We start from the raw sequence: 22,335 nt of genomic DNA, 5'->3' as shown, positions 1-22,335 counted from the left end.
CATACGGGACACAAAAAAATCCGAGAAAACATAAGGAAATGCCCTTCCAGTATTACTATGATTCCATTGAGAAAAATGTCACACCATGAAAGAATGAGAATTCCAAAATATACCTTTGTTGTACACATCTTATTTGTAAATGACAAGGAATAGTCAAAATTCATATGAAATACACAAATGATACAAACAGAAATTTTACCAAAGACGACATATAGGTGGTAAATAACACATTAAAGGGCAGCCCTGGTGGCGCAGCAGTTTAGCGCCGCCAGCAGCCTAGGGCGTGATCCTGGAAATCCTGGATGGAGTCCCACGTCAGGCTCTCTGCATGGAGCCTGCTTCTCCCTCTTCCTGTGTCTCTGCCTCTCTCTCTGTCTCTATGAATAAAAAAAAATAAAAAAATTTAAAAACCACATTAAGAAAAATGCTCAAGGGCAGCCTGGGTGGCTCAGTGGTTTAGCGCTGCCTTCAGCCCAGGGTGTGATCCTGGAGACCTGGGATCAAGTCCCATGTCGGGCTCCCTGCATGGAGCCTGCTTCTCCCTCTGCCTGTGTCTCTGCCTCTCTCTCCCTCATGAATAAATAAAAATCTTAAAAAAAAAAAAAAAAAAAAAAAAAGCTCGAAGTCAGAAATTCCTAGGAAATGCAATCACAACATAGTACTACATGTGTATTAAAAGAGCTGACATTGGGATCCCTGGGTGGCACAGCGGTTTGGCGCCTGCCTTTGACCCAGGGCGCGATCCTGGAGACCCGGGATCGAATCCCACGTTGGGCTCCCGGTGCATGGAGCCTGCTTCTCCCTCTGCATATGTCTCTCCCTCTCTCTCTGTGTGTGTGTGACTATCATAAATAAAAATTTAAAAAAAAGAGCTGACATTAAAGACTGGCCCTACTAAGTATTGGCAGAGGCTGGAAATACTGGAACTCTCATACAAGCCTAGTGGAATGCAATAGTGAACAGTTTAGATCCCATTTCATATGTTTACACTGACCTGCTTCGACTTAGGCATTGGACTTGGAGGGGTGTTTTTGTTTTGTTTTTAGATTTTATTTATTCATGAAAGACACACAGAGGCAGAGACACAGGCAGAGGGAGAGCAGGCTCCATGCAGGGAGCCCGATGTGGGACTCGATCCCGGGTCTTCCAGGATCATGCCCTGAGATGAAGCCAGCGCTAAACTGCTGAGCCACCCGGGCTGCCCTGTTTTGTTTTGTTTTTAAGAGATTTTATGTATTTATTCATGAGAGACAGAGAGGCAAAGACATAGACGGAGGGAGAAGCAGGCTCCTCACAGGGACCCCAATGAGGGACTCGATCCCCAGACCCAGGATCATGCCCTGGGCCAAAGGCAGGCACTCAATCACTGGGCCACCCAGGAGTCCTGTGCTTTGAGTTTTAAGAGAAATGAAACCTCTATCTGCATAAGGAGTTACAATGAAAACATATAGATGGGTTTGTTTCCCAAAGCCAAAAGCTGGAAATAACCCAAATGCTCCAAACACATAAAGAAACTTTTTATTTTTTTACACATGAAGAAATTAATAGTGCTGTATGTCCAGAGAAGAAAACAGTAGTGTTGAAAGGAACGTCTTTGCAAAACACCTGAGCCTTCAGACCAATGAAAAAGTCTGAAGTCCACCTTGATTAGAAATGGTTAATTCAAGGTCTTTGGGACAGAAATATAATTTGAGAAACAACACTAGGAGTAGGTCTCTGCACCACCACATCCAGTAAGATTTTTTTTTTTTTTCTTTAAACACTGGGGTGTACTTGGGAAGAGGTTTCAGAAGAGGTGCCTGCCAGTTTGATATACCAACAATACTGTCTAGGCAGGATCACAAAAGCTACATCCCAGGGATCCCTGGGTGGCTCAGTGGTTTAGCATCTGCCTTTGGCCCAGGGTGTGATCTTGGAGTCCTGGAACCAAGTCCCACATCAGGCTTCTGCATGCAGCCTGCTTCTCCCTCTGCCTGTCTCTCATGAATAAATAAATAAAATCTAAAAAAAAAAAAAAAAAAAAAAGAGCTACATCCCTATGAATTCTCCCTGTTCCTTATCTTTTTTCTGCCTGCACTACAATTTCCTTGACATTAAGCAAGCACCAAAGAAGAAATGAGAAATCAGGTACCTTGGATTATTTTGATAATGACCTGTTACACAGGATATGTATCTGAAAGTGGAGAATTTGTGAACACTGATCCTGCCCACTCAGCCACTACAGTATTTGTGGATACACTTTTATAAGACATATTCTGGGACACCTGGGTGACTCAGTGGTTGAGTGTCTGCCTTTGGCTCAGGTCGTGATCCGAGGGTCCCTCTGGGGAGCCTGCTTCTCCTACTGCCTATGTCTCTCATGGGTAAATAAAATCCTAAAACTAAAAGAAAAAAAAAATACATACCTTCCATTAGGGGCCTGATATCTCCTCTAATTACCTAATTATGCAGTCATCTAGAGGACCACTTACAGTTCCCTTTCCCCTGTGGTGTCACAAGTGAATACTGTACATCAGGTCACATGGCTCCTCTGAAGGATCTGAGGTAGAGATTCCACTCAACAGTGCAGGGCACTATGTGGTATCAGCTGTGGGCAAGCAAAATATTCACATGGTCTCCATAAGCACTGGAGATGGTCTCAGCTGCTCCCTCTTCAGGGTGACCTGTGAACACGCAAAACTTCCTGGCATCTAGAACACAAAACCCAAATGTGGCCCCTAGGAGGATGTATTAGCTAAAACTGATGTACCAGTACCGCACACTGGGTGATTAGACAAGAGAAATTAATTTTCCCACAAATCTGGAGTCTAGAAATCAGACATAAAGTGTCATCAGCAGGGTTAGTTTCTTCTGAGGCCTCTCCTTGGCTGGTAGATGGAGATTCCCTGTCTTCAGGTGGTCATCCATATGTTCCCATACACTCATCTCTTATCATGAAACCATCCATACTGCCTGAGAGTCCATCCTAATAACCCATCTTAACTTCATCATTTCTTTAAAGGTGCTATGTCTAACTATAGTGAAATTGTGAGGTACTGGGGATTACTTCAAAATATGAATTTTAGGTACAGAATTCAGCCTATCAGAAAAGTTTGGGTTATAATGCAAATTAACAAACAAGCTAGTGTATTTATGGATATATCTATGTACATATTATTGATTTATTTGCAATTATCCTCTTAGAGACACATCCAGGTTGGGATGCAATGCAATCTGTTCATTCCTTTATGTTGGGAGAGCCCAATCCTGCTTGCTTGCTATTTATTTATTTATTTCCCCAATCCGGCTTTCAAACCACCCCTAGAGTACATACAATGTCAAAGACTAAAGGTAATTAAACAAAGATGGCATTTACTAATATATACATCAGAAAAACATGTGGAACACAATCCCCGTGTGGTGACTTGGAAGCTGCAAATACTTACCAAAGCATCATGAGATCAACAACATCCCTATGGGATTTTGTCTTCCTATGCAAGTTACCACCCAGAACTCAGATCACACACTAGATCAACACTGGGTCACATCCATGCCCTAACTTAGAAGGGAATGAGTTCTAATTACCCATAATTTACATCAGCAAATGAAAAGGCAAAGTCAGCATTAAACATGTTGGGGTGTTGACCTATGCACATTATCAGGAAATGCCAGGTGGCAGAGGTGAAAGGACATCTGCCACAGGAACTGACAGTGACTTTAATTTTGTAATGACTGCATGCATATCAGAAAGTACAACACAGGTTCTGAATTTTTCCCAACTGGAACACATCAGAAGTCACTCCATAGCATTGAGGTGAACCAAGTTCAGTACAGGTAGGTAATTGCCTCACAGAGGTTGTCCTCCAGCCTAAACTATACTAAGTAAGAAGTATCACATTCTGTCCTATTTTAAATCCTTCCTGCAGTGTGAAGATTGTTATGATATTTAAAACCATTACTACTCATATATGATTTCCCACATTCACGGCACTCATAAGGCCTTTCTCCAGTGTGAAGTCTCTGGTGAGAACGGAGGGAAGAATTACCAGTGAATGATTTTCCACATTCATGGCATTCATAAGGCTTTTCTCCAGTGTGAAGTCTCTGGTGAGAACGGAGAGAAGAACTACATATAAATGATTTCCCACATTCACGGCACTCATAAGGCCTTTCTCCAGTGTGAACTCTCTGGTGAGTACGGAGGGCAGAACTAAAAGTAAATGATTTCCCACATTCATTACACTCATAAGGCCGTTCACCTGAGTGAACCTTTTGATGAACAACGAGGGTATCTTTTCGGGGAAAGGATTTGCCACATTGACTGCATTGGTAAGGTCTCTCTCCACTGTGGACGCTCTGGTGAGCTCGAAGGCGGGTACTTGTGAGAAAAGATTTCCCACATTCATTGCACTTAGAACAGTTTTGTCCAGTGTGAACTCTCTGATGAATACGGAGGGCAGAACTAGCAATAAAAGATTTCTCACATTCACTGCACTTATAAGGCCTTTCTCCTGTATGACGTCTCTGGTGACAACGGAGGGCAGAACTAAAAGTAAAAGATTTCCCACACTCAGGGCACTCATGAGGCTTTTGTCCAGTATGACGTATACGGTGAGAATAGAGGGCAGAACTAGCAGCAAAAGATTTCCCACATTCACTGCACTTATAAGGCTTCTCTCCAGTGTGAATTCTCTGGTGAGAACGGAAGGCAGAACTAGTAGTAAAAGATTTCCCACATTCACTGCACTTATAAGGCCTTTCTCCTGTATGACATCTCTGGTGAGAACGGAGGGCAGAACTAAAAATAAAAGATTTGCCACATTCAGGACACTGATGAGGCTTTTGTCCAGTATGACGTATGCGGTGATAATAGAGGGCAGAATTAGCAGTAAAAGATTTCCCACATTCACTGCACTTATAAGGCCTCTCTCCAGTGTGAATTCTCTGGTGAGAACGGAAGGCAGAACTAGCAGTAAAAGATTTCCCACATTCACTGCACTTATAAGGCCTTTCTCCTGTATGACATCTCTGGTGATAACGGAAAGGAGAACTACCAGCAAAAGATTTCCCACATTCGTTGCATTCATAAGGCCTTTTTCCATTGAGAACTCTCTGATAACGTAGGGCAGAATCACTGGTAAAAGATTTCCCACGTTCACGGCATTCATAGGGCTTTTGTCCAGTGTGAACTCTGTGGTGATAACGGAGAGCAGGATTACTGATAAAAGATTTCCCACATTCATGGCACTTATAAGGCTTTTGTCCAGTGTGAACTGCCTGGTGATAACGTAGGATAGAATTAGTGGTAAAGGATTTCCCACATTCACGGCACTTATAAGGCCTTTGTCCAGTATGAACTCTCTGGTGAACACGGAGGGCAGAACTAACAGTGTAAGATTTCCCACAGTCATGGCACTCATAAGGCCTTTCTCCAGTGTGAAGTCTTTGGTGAGAACGGAGGGCAGAATTACTGGTAAAAGATTTCCCACATTCATGACACACATAAGGCCTTTCTCCAGTGTGAACTCTGTGGTGATAACGGAGAGCAGGATTACTGACAAAAGATTTCCCACATTCACGGCACTTGTAAGGCTTCTGTCCAGTATGAATTCTCTGGTGAACACGGAGGGCAGAACTAACAGTGTAAGATTTCCCACATTCACGGCACTTATAAGGCCTTTGTCCAGTATGAACTCTCTGGTGAACACGGAGGGCAGAACTAACAATGTAAGATTTCCCACAGTCACGGCACTCATAAGGCCTTTCTCCAGTGTGAAGTCTTTGGTGAGAACGGAGGGCAGAATTACTGGTAAAAGATTTCCCACATTCATGGCACTCATAAGGCCTTTCTCCAGTGTGAAGTCTTTGGTGAGAACGATATTGGCTACTAGTAATAAAAGATTTCCCACATTCATTACACTCATAAGGCCGTTCTTGTGAGTGAATCTTTCTGTGTTCAACAAGGCTATATTTTCGGGAAAAGGATTTGCCACATTCACTGCATTCATAAGGCCTCTCTCCACTGTGAACTGCCTGGTGATAACGTAGGTTAGAACTACTGGTAAAGGACTTTCCACATTCATGGCATTCATAAGGTCTTTCTCCAGTGTGAACTCTCTGGTGAACGTGGAGGCCAGAACTAACTGTGTAAGATTTCCCACATTCATGGCACTCATAAGGCCTTTCTCCAGTATGAACTCTCTGGTGAGAACGACATTGGCTACTAGTAATAAAAGATTTCCCACATTCCTTACACTCATAAGGCCGTTCTTGTGAGTGAATCTTTTTGTGTTCAACAAGGCTATATTTTCGGGGAAAGGATTTGCCACATTCACTGCATTCATGAGGCTTTTCTCCACTGTGAACTGTTTGGTGAGAACGGCACTGATTACTAGTAATAAAAGATTTCCCACATTCTCGGCACTTATAAGGCTTTTGTCCAGTATGAACTCTCTGGTGATAACGGAGGGTAGAACTAAAAGTAAAGGATTTCCCACATTCATGGCATTCATAAGGCCTTTCTCCAGTATGAAGTCTTTGGTGAGAACGGAGGACAGAATTACTGATAAAAGATTTCCCACATTCACGGCACTCATAATGCCTTTCTCCAGTATGAAGTCTCTGGTGAGAACGGAGGACAGAATTACTCGTAAAAGACTTCCCACATTCACGGCACTCATAAGGTCTTTCTCCCGTGTGAGATCTCCGATGATAACAGAGGGCAGACATAGAGGGAAAAGATTTTCCACAGGCATGACACTTATAAAACCTTTCTTCAGGTTGAACATTATGAGTAATCAACACTGAGTTACAGCTAAAAGATTTTTCACATTCACTGCACACATAACTCTTTACTCCATTGTGCCATCTCTGGGGATGAATGAGGACAGTTTTGGGACCTAAGGATTTCCCACATTTACTACACGTGTATTGCCTGGATCCACTATGAGTCTTTCCATGTTCACTCAGGGTTGATCTTTGCCTAGAGTATTTTCCATATTTGCCAAACTCATGGTATCTTTCTTCAGTATGGAACCTCTGATGTATAGCAAGTAACGATTTATACCTGAACGTTTTCCCACATTCACTACACACAAAGCACTGTCTTCCAGGGTGGACACCCTGGTCCTGAACATGGGGATGTTTGGGACTAAAGGCGTTCTTGCATTCTCCCCAAGGATAATGACTTTTTCTGCTTTGTGAAGTTGCCCTGTACTGTGTGATGGTGTTTGGCTTCTCCCCACTCGCAGTGGCCTCTTGCCGCAGATGTCTCGAGCCAGACAGGAAGTCCTTCCGAACTTCCCTACAGGTAAAGGGCTTTCCTGAATCATGGATTCCGCAGCTCTTCACGTCACAGGCCCCATCCACACCGTTTCTGCATAGTGTTTCTCCCACGTGCTGCTGCTGTTCAAACTTTATACTGAAATAAAATCGTTTCCCACATGCTCCGCACCTCAACAGTTTCTGGCTGTTTTCTTTTCCCTGCTGCTCAGCCAAATGGAAAATGTCTCTCAAGACTGGACCACACATCTCACAGGGGTGGGTCTTCTGGGAAGTCAGAGCTACTCTGGGCGTCCTGGTCTGTGACACACCTCCAGAAGCACTCTGTTCAATGGGTGCCTCCACAGCCTCTGCTCCACAGCAGCAACCTGAACGCAAAGAAAGGCTGGTAAAACACGTGTTGACTAAAGCAAAGCAGTGAGCACATAACATGTAAGCAACCCACTCATGTAGGCATGAGTGTATAGCTTGATTTTCCAAATACAAAAGATTCATTTGAAAGAATGGCTGCTGTGCATTCCTGGGCCCAACTGGTCAAAGTGTTTTGGAGAACACACTAGAAGGCTAAAAAACTAGGGTATAACGTAAGGAAGAGAACCAGAGTCTACAACTTGTTCTCTGACAGCAGCTTCATATAGGACCATTTCTGCTACTGGTACTTGGCTGACTAGAAGACTGGAGGAAAATCCAATTACAAGAAATTTGTTTTTGTTCAAGGTCAGCTTAATATCAATATCTTATGGCAAAATGTTCACTGGTGAATGTTGGACTACACATAAAGTGCAGTGAGAGGAATGGGTGAGATAAGGAGGCCCGAAAAGCATTAATAACCCTTGCACTAGACATCACTGAATTACCAAAGGAATAGAATCCATAAAACAAATTGTCAACAGTGAGGACGGAAAGACAGAAATGGGGTGTGGCCATCAGCAATGGCACCAAACTCTGGTGTTTAACAAACAAAAGGTGCCCAGTATAACCTAAACACAGCCCTGATGTCACAACTTTGCCAACCACCATTCACAAGAAACAGGTCCTCTAGTCGACGTGGTCACGTCTAGAGCATAACCACTCTCTGAAACACAAAAGACTCTTCCCTGGAAGCCCTAGCAGTGCAACTAGAGTATGAAAAGGATATAAATACTGCAGGAAAACAGGCCAATTGGAGCACCAACACTGTCCCTGAGTTACTCAGGACACAACGAACACAGAAAAATAGCCTAACGGACTGTTATCAGCAAGAAGGCAGATTATGAGATACCATTACTCACTCCAACAAAAATCAATTCAATAGCTGTCCATAGATGACATTAGCCTTGGAGGGCTCAGTAGTCCTATTAAGACTGACTACTGTACAGTAGAACATAAGAGGGCACAAGCACATAGAAAAGATGGCTGAAGGCTATATTAGCAGAGACACATAGGGATGGGTAGGAAATAAAGCTGGGGCTATCTCCATCAGCCACATGGTGGGTGCTACTGCAGTCCCTGATGAGCAGAGACTCCTACTACCTGGTCCACAGAGGACATTGGAATATTTGTCACCAACTTTACAAAAGCTGAAACACTGGGCAGTCCGGGTGGCTCAGGGTTTAGCACTGCCTTCAGTCCAGGGTGTAATCCTGGGAACTCAGGATCTAGTCCCACATTGAGTTCCCTACGTGAAGCCTGCTTCTCTCTCAGCCTGTGTCTCTGACCGCCCCCCCCGTGTCTCTCATGAATGAATAAATAAAATCTTAAAAAAAAAAAAAAGCTGAAACATGAAGTCATCTTGAGAAAGATCAGTTTTAGGTAGCACATATCTTTAAATGTTTTCTTTCCTTTCTTTTTTTAAAAATTTATTATTTGAGAGAAAGACAGAGAAAGAGAGAGAGAGAGAATGCATAAGCAGGGGAGGGGAAGAAGCATACTTCCTGCAGAGCAGGGAGCCCAACTCGGGGTTCAATCCCAGGATCTCGAGACCATGACCTGAGCCAAAGGCCAACTGCAGACACTTAACCGACTGAGACACCCAGGTGACCCTAGGCAGCACATTTCTGCTAAGAAACTACAGTGGGGAAAAAAAACTTCTTTCCTACTGCTGTGAAATCTAAATATCCAAATGAAAAAATAAAAGTGACTCCACCTTATAGCACTCCTTGAAATGCACATGCATTGATTAAAGACTGAAATATATGACCTGAAATCCCAAAACTCCTAGCAAAAACAAAGGGAAAAACCCCTTTAACCTTGCACCTGGCAATAATTTTTGAATCAGACATCCAAAGCATGTCCTATTTGCTTTCAAAAGCAAATACAACCAAACCATATTGAATTGAAATGTTGCAGCAGAGCCAAAGAAACAAAAAAGAGTGAAAAGGAAAAAAAAAAGTGAAAAGAAGATGTAAGTGCCCAAGACGAGCTCACAATCACTGATCATCAGAGAAATGAAACAAAACCATAATGTATTACCTCATAGCTGTTACAATGGTTATTACCAAAAAGACAAGACATGTGGTGAGGAAGTGGAGAAAATTGAACCCTTGAATACTATTGCTAGGCATATAAATTACAGAAGTCATGATGGAACACATTGGGGAAGACACAAAAAATTAAAAATAGAAATACTGTATCGGCTACCATTGCCATTTCTTTTTTGTAGGTTTTTTTAAAGAATTTTTTTTAATTTTTATTTATTTATGATAGTCACAGAGAGAGAGAGAGAGGCAGAGACATAGGCAGAGGGAGAAGCAGGCTCCATGCACCAGGAGCCCGATGTGGGATTCGATCCCGCGTCTCCAGGATTGCGCCCTGGGCCAAAGGCAGGCGCTAAACCACTGCGCCACCCAGGGTTCCCCGGTTTTTTATTATTATTCATGAGACACACAGAGAGGCAGAGGGATAGGGAGAGGGAGAAGCAGGCTCCTTGCAGAGAGCCTGATCCCAGAACTAGGACCTGAGCCAAAGACAGACGCTCAACAACCACTGAACCACCCAGGTGCCCCTACTGTTGCCATTTCTAATTATGTATCTCAAGGAAACAAAATCAGTATCTCTACAAACTCTCGGTATCTTTTAGGGTTTAAAATGACAAAGAAAAGTTAGGGAGTGCCTGGCTAGCTCAGTAGGTACAGCATGGGACATTTGATCATGGGGCTGTAATTTCTAGCCTCACACAGAGTGTAGATTACGAAAAAAAAATAAAACCTTAAACAAAATAGTAAGGTGACAAAGAACAAATGCAGGAATACTCAGACATAAAAATGGGAACATTACCACTCGACACAACATGGATGAACATGGAAAACATTATGCTAAGTGACATCATCACAGAGCAAAAGACAAATACTTGGGGATCCCTGGGTGGCGCAGCGGTTTAGTGCCTGCCTTTGACCCAGGGCCTGATATTGGAGTCCGGGGATATAGTCCCACATCAGTCTCCCTGCATGGACCCTGCTTCTCCCTCAGCCTGTGTCTCTGCCTCTCTCTCTCTATGTGTCTATCATGAATAAATAAATAAAATCTTAAAAAAAAAAAAAAAAAGACAAATACTGTATGGCATTGCTAACATGGATATCCCTTTTTTAAAAAGCCTTGGGATCCCTGGATGGCTCAGCGGTTTGGCGCCTGCCTTCTGCCCAGGGCATGATCCTGGAGACCTGGGATCAAGTCCCAGGTCGGGCTCCCTGCATGGAGCCTGCTTCTCCCTCCCTCTGCCTGCGTCTCTGCCTCTCTCTCTCTCTCTGTGTCTCTCATGAATAAATAAATAAAATCTTTAAAAAAAATAAAATAAAATAAAATAAAATAAAAAGCCTTATTTGAGAGACAGAGAGCCCACATGCACAAGACAGTTTGTAAGTGGGGGAAGGAGCATGGGGAGAGAATCTTCAAGCACACTCTTCACTGAGCAGGGACAGACACAGGGCTCAAACCTACAACCTAGGATCACGACACAAGCCAAAACCAAGAGTCAGGGGCAGTGTGGGTGGCTCAGGGGTTTAGTGCCGCCTTCAGCCCAGGATGAGATCCTGGAGACCTGGGATCCAGTCCCGAATCCGGGTTCCCTGGGTGGAGCCTGCTTCTCCCTCTGCCTGTGTCTCTGCCTCTCGCTGTGTGTCTCTCATGAATAAATAAATAAAATCTTTAAAATAATAAAAATAAATAAATAAAAAAGAGTCATATGCTTAACCAAGCAAGCCACCAAGTGCCCTAGATATTATGTTGTTAAATTTTTTTATTTTTATTTTTTTTATTTTTTTATTTTTTGTTTTTAAATTTTTTAAAATGGTGTTTGTATATGGGGATCCCTGGGTGGCACAGCGGTTTAGCGCCTGCCTTCAGCCCAAGGTGTGATCCTGGAGACCTGGGATCAAGTCCCACATCAGACCCACCTCATGGAGACTCTCTCTGTCTCTCTCTCTCTCATGAATAAATAAATAAAATCTTTAAAAAAAAAAAGTGTTTATTTGAGACAGCATGAGCTAGCATAGTCAGAGGGGAAGGGATAAGGATAGCAGACTCCCCACTGAGAAGGTAGCCCGATGTGGGACTGGATCCCAGGGCCCTAGGATCACAATCTGAGCCAAAGGAAGGCACTAAGTAGACTAAGCTACCCAGGCATCCAGCCTTGCATGTACCCATTAAAAAAAAAAAAAAACTCAGACTCAGAGACAAAAAGTAGAATGCTACAAAGAATTACAGGAGGGGACAGCGGGTGCTCAGGGGTTCACACTTTCAATTAAAAGATGAGAAATTTCGGAGGAACTAACATACAGCATGTAGAGTACACTTAATATTGCATTTACAGTTGAAATTTGCTAAGAGGGAAGATATTAAGCCTTCTTACCATCAAAAACAAAAAATGTACTATGCCAAGTGATGGGTGTGTCATTAGCTACATATCGGTATTAATTTCATAATGTGTGAGTAAATGAAATAATTATACTACATAATACATTACATATTAAATAATATAACTTTATCTGTCAATCATTCCTCACAAACCTGAAGGGAAGGGGGCGGGTAGAAAAAGAGATGTAAACACTACAGAAAGAAACACAGAGGACGCTCTTGAGAAGTAGCCCATGGTCCACTTAAGAAGTAAACATGCCAATGCCTGCAGTTTCAGGCACAGACAGGCACAAGGAAATGTCGCAAGGTATCAAAAGGCAGGCCACAGAAATGGCACGGATCTGAACACATGTACCCAGCTGGGCTGAGGACAAGCCAGGTGCAATCCATCAGCCTCACTGCAGGACTACTGACCTCCAATGTCACCCTCAGGGTTCAGTACACAGGGTACGGGGACTGCAGGGCAGAGGAAAGGGCACACCAACAACTCAGAGCTAGCCACAAAAGCAACTACCCAGAAAGCTGGGGAAGCAAGCAGTGCCCACAGGCCACGCATGAGAAGGACAAACCATCCCCTGGAAAAAGGAGGAGGGGGATGTGGAATACAGAGTCTACTACTCCAGGTGAATGAGGACGGTGAAGGCCTTACCCAGTGAGGATATAAGTGTAAAGTTCTCCAGCATCACATGGTGGTACAGCCGTCTCTGAGCCTCATCCAGAAGTCTCCACTCCTTCCAGGAGAAGTACACGGCAATGTCCTCAAAGGTCACGCCACCCTGTCAGGAGAGCGACAGATGGAACCATGAACATTCTCTCTCTCTCTCTCTCTGAGAACCTACAATCCAATCCCCCACACAGCACCCCAGTCTCCCCTGCCACCCCAGCTCCCCACCGTAGGATAAATGCCAGGTCCTGGTGCCGCTAATGCTGCACTCCTCTCCTCTTCCCATCAATCACTGTTCAGCCCTCAGTAGTAACAGACACAGGACATGTAGGTGCAATCTAAGCTCTGGGTGTGGCCTGCAAGGTCCCATGTCACGATATTACCAATGCAGGCTCTCCCAGATTATGCCCTGAGACAGCCAGGTATGGGCCCTGCTTTACCAGAGAGTCCTCAATATCAGGACCCTGAGGTCCTTGGCTCATACTTCCTCTCCATGTGCACATGATTCTGTAGACTGTACCTCTCTCCTGTCTTCAGACCGCAGATGAACGCCCACGCCTTCCTGCCCCCATACTACACGATTCTCCCACCACTCACTCTTGTACTTGTCACAGGTCATCCAAAGGATGTTTGACAGATTCACACAGGCTCCACTACCACCCCAGGACTCTCATGGATCCCAACTGAGGGAAAGCCTCAGATGCTGCTGAGAAGCCCTCCTCAACCTGCCTGTAATCCTCCCTTCAATAACAGACACTCACAAGCACATGTCAACCTAGGATACTCACAGACCCTCTTCTTTTTTTATTTTAAAGATTCGTATTTATGGGATCCCTGGGTGGCGCAACGGTTTAGCGCCTGCCTTTGGCCCAGGGCGCAATCCTGGAGACCCGGGATCGAATCCCACGTCGGGCTCCCGGTGCATGGAGCCTGCTTCTCCCTCTGCCTGTGTCTCTGCCTCTCCCTCTCTCTGTGTGACTACCATAAATAAAAAAAAAAAAAAAAAAAAAAAGATTCGTCTTTATTTATGCATGAAAGACACAGAGAGAGAGAGGCAGAGGCATAGGCAGAGGGAGAAGCAGGCTCCACACAGGGAGCCTGATGTGGGACTCCATCCCGGAACTCCAGGATCACACCCTGGGCCGAAGACAGGCGCTAAACTGCTGAGCCACCCAGGCGTCCCTGCATGCCTTTCCTATATGGGACCCAAATTTCCACCTACTCCGCACAACAGCCATCATTTTTGGAAGCCTCCAATCTGCAACTTTCCCCCAGTTTCCCAAAATGTCCTGTCCAGCTGCCCACTCCACACCATCACTCACACTTCCCTAAAACATCTAAGATGCTTAACCATGTCAAGACAAGTTAGGACACCCCAAGGGATAATCAACATACTGCCAACTTCCATCAGGTTCACGGGAGCTTCAATCCCTTCCGCTGCTATTCATAACGGAAAACCTCACTAAACTGTGGAGTCGGGAGATTGCACTTCGGGGAGCTCTCAGGCATTACCAATGTGATCAACTGCAGGCCCAACAGAAAGCGATGGGATTGACCTTATATGGGACAGGACTTCACTACCTCAGACCCCAAAAGACAGGCTTTCCTGATCACCGCACCCAACAGCTCAGCCAATGAGAAGCCGCAACTCCCAACTTACTCCTGTGGACTTGTAGTTTACAACAGCTTCCCCAACTTCTCCCCTTTCCCCTTAAAATAGACTACCTCTCTCTTGTTCTCCACACTGGCCCGCTATTTTGACTCAGCTGCTTTATTCCAAACCGCAGTTCTCTTTCGCTCCCACATTAATCCATTTTTGCGGGGAACTGGCACTTTTTTAAGGTTCACGTAACTAAGGCCCTGGGGTTTGCCCTGACTCCTCCCTTCCTTTTCTCACCTGCAACACCCACAATCGGCCTCGGCCCTTCTCAAAACATAGACCAGTCAACCGGTTCACCCACGTCCACTGGCCACGGAGTCCATCAACAATCCACCGACTACTGCGAGTCCCTCCTCCTCGCTTACCCCCGCGGGGCGTGCCCTTCTGCGGCCAGATAAAGCCTATGTACACCCGGGTCTCCCCCCACTCAGCATCGCTAGGACAGATGGCCCCGTCAGGCAGCGAGGGTGCAGGCCTCACTGGCCGTCACTGCTCCTGAAAGAATGGACACTTGCAGCTCGCCGCTGCTGACGCAGCCACCCCGCACCGCTATCCCCGCAGCCTCTGCCCCAGCCCGCCCCGCCTCTGCGGTCCGCTCCCCACCGCAGCGCGCCGGCGCTCACACGGGGGTCCCAGCACACCGATGCGGGGTCTCAGGGACACAAGCAGGCGCCCCGCGCTCGGGCCTTGATAATCGGGGGGGCGGGGGAGGGGGGCGGGGAGGGTCCGGGGGATGAGCGTTTACCTGCGCTAGGGCCCTGGGCGCGGCCGCCGCCATTGGACTCATGGGGCGGAGCGAGGCCCGGTCCTAGTGTGTGCGGCGAGGACAGTGCCTCCCCTTGCGTCTTCACTAGCCACCCCGACTCTGAACCGGCACTCTGAAACCTTAGGAGACAGACGGACCTAGCGGGGGTAAAAAGACCGCCAGGGCCTCAGACCGGAAGTCCCGCCCCAGCAGATGGTGCCCGCCTAGAAACCCCGCGTCCTATTCCCTCATTGGCTCCTCGCTGCGCCCTTGCCCAGGTTCTTCCGGGTGGTGTGGTTCCCTGATCTCAGGCGGTCTCCGGTAGGGATCCTCCACCCTGGAGTACTGAAGCATAGGTCACGTGGCATCCTGAAGGCTGCAGGAAAGTGGTGCTCTTATGCAGAAGTATATGAGCATTGATTTTTTTTTTTTTTTAGATTTTATTTACTTGACAGAGCACAAGCAGGGGAATAGCAGAGGGAGTGGGAGAAGCAGGCTCTCTGGTGAGCAGAGTCTTATGGGACCCTGGATTCCCCGTGACCCCAACCTAAGGTAGGGGCTTGACCAACTGAGCCACCCTGGACTCCTGGCTTTACCCCTTCTTAAAGGTAGAGAGGAGTCATGAATGCAGACTCCATGAGGCCCAGCTTCCAAAGGAGAAAACTATTTTTGATAGTCCCAAATTCTTCTACTGAGATGACATTACTTCTGGACAGCAGTTCCGAAATAAATGAGACTTTACATAACTGGGAATATATTGCTGCTCCTCAAAAGTTTTCACCCTGAAGCATTAAAGTCAGTTTTGTAAGTTTCAGTAGGCTTGATTGGGAACTATAATTTCCAGTTAACAAAAATTCAACTCATCACATTGTAAAGCTCTCTTGGCTTTATTCAGCAATTTGTGAATTGGGCAGCATCCCATCTAAGGGATGGGATGAGTGCAGCTCCAAAAAGCTACAGAAAGGAAAAGGTTTTTAAAGGTAGTACAACAGCATCAAAAACAGAAAAGAATAGATTCACCATATTGTGGGAACAAAAGAGACTTATTAGAGGAATCCCTCATCTTTTGGGAGATGGAGAGGGCCCATCCATATGACAGATTACCTTTTTATTGCTTGCCAGAAAATTCCTAGCAGTGGGAACTAAATTCCTGGGGGAGGTTGTAAATGCAATGAGTTTCAGTATTCTGCCGCGGTTTGGTGACATGGCCTACCTAGCAGAAGCGATTCCATTTGGAACCCAATTGTTTCCTTTTTCATACCCTATACAGGTTGGTTACATGAATGGGGATGAGGGATGGTAGGTCACCCAGAATTATGGGGACAATAATGAAGTAAGACTCTGGTTCCACACTAAACCTCTCTTGCCGGGATCCTTGGGTGGCACAGCGGTTTAGCGCCTGTCTTTGGCCCCGGGCGTGATCCTGGAGACCCAGGATCAAATCCCACATCCGGCTCCCGGTGCATGGAGCCTGCTTCCGGTGCATGGAGCCTGCTTCTCCCTCTGCCTGTGTCTTTGCCTCTCTCTCTCTCTGTGACTATCATAAATAAATGAAAATTTAAAAAAAAAATTAAACCTCTCTTGCCTGCATACTGATTCTGTCCCAACTATTGAGGGACACTTTTATTCATATATTTCTTGCTCCATATTCTCAGATATATTCATTTCCTTTTAAGAGTCTGACATGTCAGGGACGCCTCGGTGGCTCAGAGGTTGAGCGCCCACCTTGGGCCCAGGGTGTGACCCCGGGGACCTGGGATCGAGTCCTGCATCGGACTCCCTGCATGGAGCCTGCTTCTCCCTCTGCCTGTGTCTCTGCCTCTCTCTGTGTGTCTCTCATGAATAAATAAATAAAATCTTAAAAAAAATATATTAAAAAAAAAAATAAGAGTCTGACATGTCAAACACAGAGCAACTTAATGATTGCTGGTTTTGGTATAGAACAAGTTGCCATTTCCAGTTGGAGCATGTGTGCAAAGAAAGAATCTAAACACTGAAATAATGGGTTATCTGAACCCAATGATCTCAACTTCTTGTGGGGAAATGATTCTATCTTTTTCAGGCCCTGGCAGTAGTGTTGCTTTAGGAATTAAAATTATCTCCAAAAAACAGCAGTGAAACACATTTCAGATGTTTAAAGACAGTGTTAGAAATAGCTCTGGGGAAACCCACATTCCATCTTCCTACATATCAGTAAAAGCTAAAAAAGCATTATGACTTCAGAGAACTTTTAGGAGAAGGCTTAAGAAGTCTGAGAAAAGATAGAATCAAACAGCATATCATTGTGCTAAAAATGTGCCTGACACTGTGAGGCTTTTATCTTGAAAATGTGTTTTTTTTTTTCATTCCTGAAAACATTGAGCTATGCTACCGGTCAACCTTAAATAAATAGCCAGTTATTTATAAGCAAACTGAGTTTATTCTAGAATAATGGCGAAATTTCAACTATGGATAAGCACACTATGGCAAACCACAATTAAAAAAAACAAAAGTCAGCTTTTATTAGGTCTTAGGAGAAGATTGGGGAGGATAACTTTCAATAAAATGTCCTTGAGAAACACAAGACTGAGTTTGGCAGTCTCTTATTGGCTGCATGCCCTGGTTAGAGTGTGATTGCTGGGGCAAGGAGAGATCATACTTTCTTTTGTTAAAAACAGGAGATTGGGGGGATCCCTGGGTGGCGCAGCGGTTTGGCGCCTGACTTTGACCCAGGGCGCGATCCTGGAGACCTGGGATCGAATCCCACGTCGGGCTCCCTGTGCATGGAGCCTGCTTCTCCCTCTGCCTCTGTCTCTGCCTCTCTCTCTCTCTCTGTATGACTATCATAAATAAATTAAAAAAAAAAAAAAAAAAAACACAAACAAACAGGAGATTGGGCAGCCCAGGTGGCTCAGTGGTTTAGCGCTGCCTTCAGACCAGGACCTGATCCTGGAGTCTTGGGATCCAGTCCCATGTCAGGCTCCCTGCATGGAGCCTGCTTCTCTGTCTCTGTCTCTGTCTCTATCTCTGTCTCTGTCTCTCTCAGTGTGTCTCATGAATAAGTAAATTCTTTTTTTTTTAATTTTTATTTATTTATGATAGTCACAGAGAGAGAGAGAGAGAGAGAGAGGCAGAGACACAGGCAGAGGGAGAAGCAGGCTCCATGCACAGGGAGCCCGACGTGGGATTCGATCCCAGGTCTCCAGGATCGCACCCTGGGCCAAAGGCAGGCGCCAAACCGCTGCGCCAACCAGGGATCCCTGAATAAGTAAATTCTTAAAAAAAAAAAAAAAAAAGCAAGAGATTAAAATCATCCCTAGAAAGTCTCCTTTGTCAAGATAAAAATTGTCTTCCTTCTTAACTGCTGATTATGCTTCTCATGCCGGTTTGTACTGTGATTCCTTAATACATCTTCCATGAGTTCTCTCTTCTAATTTTCACACTACTTTGGAGAAACTTAGAAGAGTACATTTAGGGTACCTGAAGACTTAAAATGACCAGGAAATTGAAAGCCCATGTTTATCCACTCTTCTAACAAAGTGCACTGAGCGCATACGGGGTTTTCAGGAACTTTGGTAGGTGCATGGGAGAAATGTAGGCACAAGACATGCAGTCTTGCCTTCCTGTGGCTTTTATGAGGTTCAAGAAAACATAGGAAACATGAAAGCAGAAATACTAGGGAACCCTGGTTGGCGCAGCGGTTTAGCGCCTGCCTTTGGCCCAGGGCGCAATCCTGGAGACCCGGGATCGAGTCCTGCATTGGGATCCCTGCATGGAGCCTGCTTCTCCTTCTGCCTGTGTCTCTGCCTCTCTCTCTCTCTCTCTCTCTCTCTGTGTCTCATGAATAAATAAATAAAATCTTAAAAAAAAAAAAAAAAAGAACCTTTGACTCTGCTGCTCATCACAGCCTGTACATCTACAGCCTCTCTGTACTGGAGCCTGGGGCATGCAGTCTGACCTTCCCTAAATAACCTGTTTTTACAGTTTCATCTCTGCACTGAGCTCTCCATCGGCTTCACCTCAACTCATTAGAAATGCTCATTCTCAGCCCCACAAGACACACCTATTGACTCAGGGCCTTTGGGGGTAGCCATAGAATGAGTATTTATTTTATTTTATTTTATTTTATTTTATTTTATTTTATTTATTTTATTTATTTTATTTTATTTTATTTTATTATTTTATTTTTTTTTAGAATGAGTATTTTAAAAAGCCTCCAGGTGAGAGAGACACACAAATTCCATCTGCTTGCTGTGGTTCCTGTGGACAAGGCACCTGATATTCTTGTGATTCACACAAATGTCCTCTACGGCTGCAGGATTTCATAACCTAGGCAGAAAATTTATCAGCACACATTTGTTTCTTTCATTAAAAGTGGAGTGTCTAGGGACACCTGGGTGGCTCAGTGGTTGAGCGCCTGCCTTCAGCCCTAGGGTGTGATCCTGGAGTCCTAGGATTGAGTTCCACATTGAGCTCCCTGCATGGAGCCTGCTTCTCCCTCTTCCTGTGTCTCTGCCTTTCTCTCTCTCTGTCTCTGTCTCTCATGAATAAATAAATGAAATCTTTAAAAAAAAAAGTGGAATGTCTAGAATGTCTGGTTTTGCTTTTAGTAACAGATTATTACTCCGTTGTGAACATAAAAATGAAAACCGGCTAATCACTCTGATGTGGAGAACAAGGGAAAAGAAAAAAAATTAAAATTCTTTACAACTTACTCCCCATTGACAACTACTTGAGACAGGGAGGGTGACCTTCCAGGAAGGTAACTCCCTCAGCGTTAGCTCTTTCCTTTTTTTTTTTTGTTAGCACTTTCCTAAAGGAAAAAGACAATTTTAGCCCAAATGCCAAGATCCGGTAGATCTTCTTTACCATATGAATATCCCTTTGGAAACTTCCTTTAGTTCTACCTATTCCCTCAAGGTATACAAGAGCAATCGTTCTCTAAACAAAGAGCCAACTAATCTACATTTGAAGGGGCTCTCAGTACTAAGATTTTAGTAGACAGCAGCAAATGACCTTGACCTAACAACAGCTACCTCTCAAGGTCCTGGAAACCTTGCTTCTAAAATACTTTACAGGTTAACATTTTCCCTACCCCAGTCCCAACTGAAAATTATATAATCAGTCACAGTGCAGCTCTTTCTGACCATGGATCCTGTCACCATGCTTTAATCAATCACTTTTTTCTCACCAAATCCTTTCCTGAGTCAAGAAATTCTTTCTTGACTGTGTGATCCCTCACCCTGACATTTCACATCAACTACCTCAATGCAGAAAAACAATTATCAGCAGTATGGTATCCTTTTATTTATTTTTTTTTAAGATTTTATTTATTCATGAGAGACACAGAGAGAGGCAGAGAATAGGCAGAGAGAGAAGCAGGCTCCATGCAGAGAGCCCGATGCGGGACTCGATCCCAGGACTCCAGGATTACACCCTGAGCTAAAGGCAGATACTCAACCACTGAGCCACTCCGGCATCCCAGTATGGTATCCTTTTAAAATTGCTTCGGCACATGGAAGGATTGCAATGTTTCTGTGGGGATCTGTGTTCAAATATGTTGTTAGCAAAACCCAAGTTTGGCTGCACATCACTATAAAGCCAATAATCAAGAGACAGGTGCTGACTGGAAAGATACAGGAGCTTTTTTTTTTTTTTGATACAAGAGCTTTAATGAGGAGGCTGGCCGTGTGGAAAGAAGGCAGACCACTGTACAAAGAAAAACTCCAAAGTCTCTGCCTCATGAAGAGGTTTTTAGAGGCGTTTGGGTCAGTTAGCCAGTAAATGGAGCACAGCAGTACTTAACACTTCTTGACAACGTGCAGACTCCAGAGTGCTAGCTATAGATGTTATCACAGTGCTGGGAGGTTGTGCAAGGGGATCTGGTTTGTTTTGTGGCATGCAGAGTACTCAGCTCTTTCTAGGAGAGAATGCATGGTCTGTAGACAGAGAAACAACCAATCACATGGGCTAATGGTGCTTCTTTAACCTTAAGATTACAAGGTCACCCAAGGGCCCGAGGTGGCTTCACCCATACATACTGGTTTTCCTAGTACTGAAAGAGGACCTTGGCTGCCCCTATTTTGACCTCAAATCTTCCAGTTGGGTTCTTTTTTCAGGCTTGTCCCCTGTCTCAGATGGAAGACCCTGATGCCTGTTTCATCACCACCTCTTCCTCTGTCTTTGGATTTTGTCACCAGGCAGTGGCCAAACCTAGTTTGTCTGGGACCCTCAGGTTAGGTGCTCTTGCACCCCTGTGCCCTGACAGTACAACAAAGTCCGAATTTGTTGACAAACCTGCTCCTGAGGTTTTTTTCCTTTAAGATAATCGTGGGCAACCATCTGCTGAGTTTAGTCCAGACATATATACTCTGACACCGCCAGGAGGTGCCAGAGCGGTCATGATGGTGCATGTAAGAGGAATGGAGGGATCACCTGTGGACTGTGCTGTGTCCCTGAGGGATCTACCAGGTCAACACTCTGGGAGGGCATTTGCCATAAGTATCAGTGGTGGGAGCTTAGGCTCCAGAGGAAGTATGGGGACTCAGCCCAGAGAGTCCTTCCTAAATCTGCTACCCAGGGTCCTAACTCCCTCCAGGTGTCTCCTCTGTCCCTGTGCCACCCCTACCCTTCTGCCTGGTACTGAGGTCCTCAGGAGACCGCATCCCAATCTCCACGTGCTCAGCCCCTTTCTCGCTGACTCCCCAAGATGCCATCATGCTCATGCAAGGGTCCATAGAATAAAAGGCCTCTCCAGGTTCCCATATTAAAGCACTTAATCTGGGTACCCTCTTCCTTGCAAGATGGGCTGTACCCATCCTGGCCTTCCTTCTCTCCTCTTTCTTTCCTTCCTTCCTTTTTTTCCTTCCCTTCCTTTCCCTCTTTCTCTATTTTTGTTTTTCTTTTTTTTTTATTTTTGTTTTTCAAAAATAAAAATGCTAGTAGGTGAAATAGATTGCTTTTAAGCCACTGACATTAAAGCCCGCAGGCATTAAGGGCAGCCTTTTTTTTTTTTTTTTTTTTTTTTTTTTATTTATGATAGTCACACACACAGAGAGAGAGGCAGAGACACAGGCAGAGGGAGAAGCAGGCTCCATGCACTGGAAGCCCGATGTGGGATTCGATCCCGGGTTTCCAGGATCGAGCGCCCTGGGCCAAAGGCAGGCGCCAAACCGCCGCGCCACCCAGGGATCCCGG

The 22,335-nt window shown here is 45.0% G+C and overlaps 1 protein-coding gene across 1 annotated transcript; it reads right to left on the bottom strand.

Annotated features, from left to right (window-relative positions):
• Window positions 1-1,493: 1,493 nt before the first annotated feature.
• Window positions 1,494-21,854, bottom strand: LOC102152536 (zinc finger protein 721). Its single transcript, XM_038525519.1, has 4 exons — window positions 21,767-21,854; window positions 14,652-14,893; window positions 12,740-12,866; window positions 1,494-7,628 (listed from the first exon to the last, which is right to left on the bottom strand). The coding sequence occupies exons 1-4, from the start codon at window positions 21,852-21,854 to the stop codon at window positions 3,889-3,891; spliced, it is 4,197 nt and encodes a 1,398-aa protein (XP_038381447.1). The 3' UTR covers window positions 1,494-3,888.
• Window positions 21,855-22,335: the final 481 nt, after the last annotated feature.

Source organism: Canis lupus, chromosome 1 (assembly GCF_011100685.1).
Source record: "Canis lupus familiaris isolate Mischka breed German Shepherd chromosome 1, alternate assembly UU_Cfam_GSD_1.0, whole genome shotgun sequence".
Classification (NCBI taxonomy): Eukaryota; Metazoa; Chordata; class Mammalia; order Carnivora; family Canidae; genus Canis; species Canis lupus.
This window is presented reverse-complemented; position numbering and strand designations above follow the sequence as displayed.